Consider the following 3419-nt stretch of genomic DNA (forward strand, 5'->3'; position numbering starts at 1 on the left):
ATTTGCTTCTGTTTGTATCAATCTGCGGCTGCTGCTGTTGCTGCTGCTGCTGCTGCTGCTGCTGCTGCTGCTGCTGTTTCTCTGCAGCTGCAGCAAAAGAAGCAATTGAGCGGCGTCTTCGGCGGGAGAGAGGAGAGAGAGCAGCAGAGCGATCACGAGAGAACGAACCCGACAACAAGCAGCAGCAGCAGCAGCAGCAGCAGCAGCAGCAGCAGCACAACAGGAGACGCTCCTACAGCAGAAGCAGAAGCAACAGCAGCAGACGCAGAAGCAAAAGCAAAGACAGAAGACAAAAAGACAGAAAGCAGTGAGCCCTGCTCGTTGCAGCACAGCAGCAGCAACAGCAGCACCAGCAGCAGCACCAGCAGCAACAGCAGCAACAGCAACTGCAGCAGCAGCAGCAGCAGCAGGGTTATTGTGTGTATTTGTTTTTTGCTGCAGAGGCGTCTCCCGCTCCCCCAGCGCTCCCAGCCGTTCTGTCTCTCCCGCGGGTGAGGGGCAGCGGGGCCCCACAGCAGCAGCAGAAGAGAGGAGGCCCCTGCTGAGGCCGATGGGGGCCCCCGGAGCAGCAGCAGCACTAAAGGAGAAGCTGCGTAGTGTTGTTACTGCTGAGGCAGAGGAGGAGGAGGGGCGCGGGGAGACGTCGCCACACAGACGATCCCAAACCCCACACAGACGATCCCCAACAGCAAGGAGACGATCCCACTCAAACAGAAACTCCTCCCCGCTGCAGCAGAGACGATCCCCGCTGCAGCAGCAGCAGAGACGATCCCCGCTGCAGCAGAGACGATCCCCGCTGCAGCAGCAGCAGAGACGATCCCCAGTGCAGCAGCAGCAGAGACGATCCCCGCTGCAGCAGCAGCAGCAGAGACGATCCCCGCTGCAGCAGCAGCAGAGACGATCCCCGCTGCAGCAGCAGAGACGATCCCCAGGGCAGAACAGCAGAAGCTCTGAGTCCCCAAGGAGACGATCCTCCTCCCCCCCGCAAGAAAGGGGACGATCCCCGCTGCAGCAGCAGCAGCAGAGACGATCCCCGCTGCAGCAGCAACAGAGACGATCCCCGCTGCAGCAGCAGCAGAGACGATCCCCAGGGGGCCCGGGGGATCGCTCCTCCCCAGCTAGACGCTCGTCAGGGTCCCCAGGAGACAGGCGGATGCGACCCCACAGTCGATCCCCGCCGCGTGGCGGTGGTGCAGCAGCAGCAGCAGCAGCAGCAGGAGCAGCAGCAGCAGCAGCAACAGGGCGGATGCGGGGTGCCCCTCGTTCTCGATCCCGATCCCGCAGCAGCGGTGGAGCTCGTGAACGAGATTCTCTAGGACCAGCAGCAGCAGCAGCAGCAGGAGCAGCAGCAGCAGCAGCAGCAGCAGCAGCAGCAGCAAGGAATAGAAAAAGAAGCAGTATATCTCCTAAACGCCACCACGACGGCTCTGCTTCTGCTTCGCCCGCACGGAGGAGACGATCCCGATCCCCATGGAGCCAGGGGAGACGATCCCCATCAGCAGGGGGCCCCTCTCAGTCCCCAGCAGCATCACCAAAGAGACAGCAGCACAGCAGGGGGCCCCGCAGGGGCCCCCGCAGCAGCAGCAGCCGCTCCGCCTCACCCGTATACAGACGCAACCAGCCGTCAGCATCACCACCGCGGAGGAGACGATCCCGATCCCCTGGGGGCCCCCCCCCAAGGGACTGGGGGGGCCCCCCTGGTGCCTCTCCCTCTGCGCGTGCACACCGGGGGCCCCTCCCTTATCTAAAGGGCCCCTCTCCTCGACGGGGGGGGCCCCCCCCGCCGCTGCATGCATACTCAGCTGCTAGGGATCGATCGGGATCGCCTGCTGGTGGGGGTAGGGGGCGGGGGGGGGGCCCCCCGGCTGAACCTCTCTGTATAAAGAGGGGCCGCAGCCCCAGCCCCGTGAACGTGAGGAGACGATCCCCGACCCCACGCAGAGGGGAGCTGCGCTCCTGGAGACGATCCCCAGACTCCTCCTCTCGATCCCCACCCAGACGGTTCCCGTGAGCTCGCTGTGATGCTCCTGCTGCTGCTGATGCTGCTGCTGCTGCTGCTGCTGCTGCTGCTGGTGCTGGTGCTGCTGCTTCTGCTGCTGCTTCTGCTGCTGCTGCTTGGGATCACCCATATGTACCTGTGTGGAGTAGTTGTCTTCTTCTGCTGCAGCAACAGAAGCAGCAGCAACAGCAGCAGCAGCAGCAGCAGCAGGATCGTGTTTGTGTTTATCTTTGTGTGTTGCATGCAGTAGGCGTATGTCTCCTGTCGGCATGGGGCCCTATCCTAGGGGCCCCCCTGTTTCAAGTTTAGGGTACCGCGATAGAGATGCAGAGTGGAGGGCGAGGGGCCCCCTGCCCATGGGGGTGGGGGCCCCCCGACCCTATGAACGAGACCTTCGGGGGGTACGGAAGGGGCCCCACCCTCTGCCTCGCCGCCCGCAGCAGCAGCGGGGGCCCCCGGGGCCAGCTGTTGATCGATACAAAAGCCAAAGCAGGTAAACCCTAACACCCAGTACCCTGGGGGCCCCCCAGTTATATCGGGGGGCCCCCTAGGGGGGCCCCCAAGGGTACAGGGGATGGGTTTGTATGTAGGGTGAGGGCTCTATCTCTTTTATTTTTTCAGCATAAAACTCATGTTATACTTCTTGCTGTTGCTGCTGCTGCTGCTGCTGCTGCTGTTGCTGCTGCTGCTGCTGCTGCTGCTGCTGCTGCTGCTGCTGCTGCTGCTGCTGCTGCTGCTGCTGCTGCTGCGTTGCAGGTCTTTAAGCGAAGAGAATACGGGGGAGCGGGGTAGCTCTGTGGGTTCTCCCCGTGGATCTCCTGTTGCTGCAGCAGCAGACAAAGCAGCAGCAGCAGCAGGAGGAGCAGCAGGAGCAGCAGCAGCAGCAGCAGGAGATAAAGAGGGTGCTGTACCCTTCATCCGTAGCGACAGCAGAGAGAGGGGCCCCTCTGCTTCGTCAGAAAGGGGGCCCCCCTCCTCCCTGCCTCTACACTCCCGTTTAGGGGACCTAAGAAGGAGACTACAGAGCAAGCGAGCTGAGCCTGTGGCTCAGCAGCAGTAAATAAAAAAAATAAAATAAAAATAAAATATAAATATATAAACTCCTTTCTCTCTTTCTTTCTCTTTGTCTTTTTCTCTTTCTTTCTCTCTCTCTTTTTCTTTTTGTCTCTTCTTTCTCTTTTTTTTTCTCTCTGGCTTTCTCTCTGCTCTTATACGCTGCCTCTTATGCAGATATGTGGGGCCCCCTACATGGGGGGGGGCCCCTATCATCTCCTCTCTCCTTTCGCGGGGGCCCCCTTCTCTTCGTTTTGAAGCTGCTTCCTGCTGCAGCAGCAGCTGCTGCTGCTGCTACTGCAGCAGCAGCAGCAGCAGCAACAGACAACAGCTAGCGGTCGGTAGTCTTTTTCGTGGGCAAACAACC

The 3419-nt window shown here is 60.9% G+C and overlaps 3 protein-coding genes across 3 annotated transcripts in view; 2 read left to right on the top strand and 1 right to left on the bottom strand.

Moving 5' to 3' along the window:
* EMH_0062980 (uncharacterized protein) overlaps positions 1–1316 on the top strand; it is a gene marked incomplete at both ends in the record, with an annotated part of 3616 nt that extends 2300 nt beyond the window's left edge. Inside the window, 3 exons of the mRNA XM_013498092.1 lie at positions 88–307; positions 442–491; positions 618–1316. Coding sequence (XP_013353546.1) covers positions 88–307; positions 442–491; positions 618–1316 — 969 coding nt within the window. The remainder of the gene's footprint in view (positions 1–87; positions 308–441; positions 492–617) is intronic.
* A 489-nt stretch (positions 1317–1805) lies between these two features.
* Positions 1806–2129, bottom strand: EMH_0062990 (uncharacterized protein; the record flags this gene model as incomplete). The annotated part of the gene is made up of 1 exon (XM_013498093.1): positions 1806–2129. One exon carries the CDS (start codon positions 2127–2129, stop codon positions 1806–1808), a length of 324 nt encoding a protein of 107 aa, XP_013353547.1.
* Positions 2130–2323: 194 nt separating this feature from the next.
* On the top strand, positions 2324–3059 carry EMH_0063000 (uncharacterized protein; the record flags this gene model as incomplete). The annotated part of the gene is made up of 2 exons (XM_013498094.1): positions 2324–2400; positions 2756–3059. The coding sequence occupies 2 exons, from the start codon at positions 2324–2326 to the stop codon at positions 3057–3059; spliced, it is 381 nt and encodes a 126-aa protein (XP_013353548.1).
* Between the last annotated feature and the right edge of the window lie 360 nt (positions 3060–3419).

Source organism: Eimeria mitis, genomic scaffold (assembly GCF_000499745.2).
Source record: "Eimeria mitis Houghton genomic scaffold, Emh_scaff3178, whole genome shotgun sequence".
Classification (NCBI taxonomy): Eukaryota; Apicomplexa; class Conoidasida; order Eucoccidiorida; family Eimeriidae; genus Eimeria; species Eimeria mitis.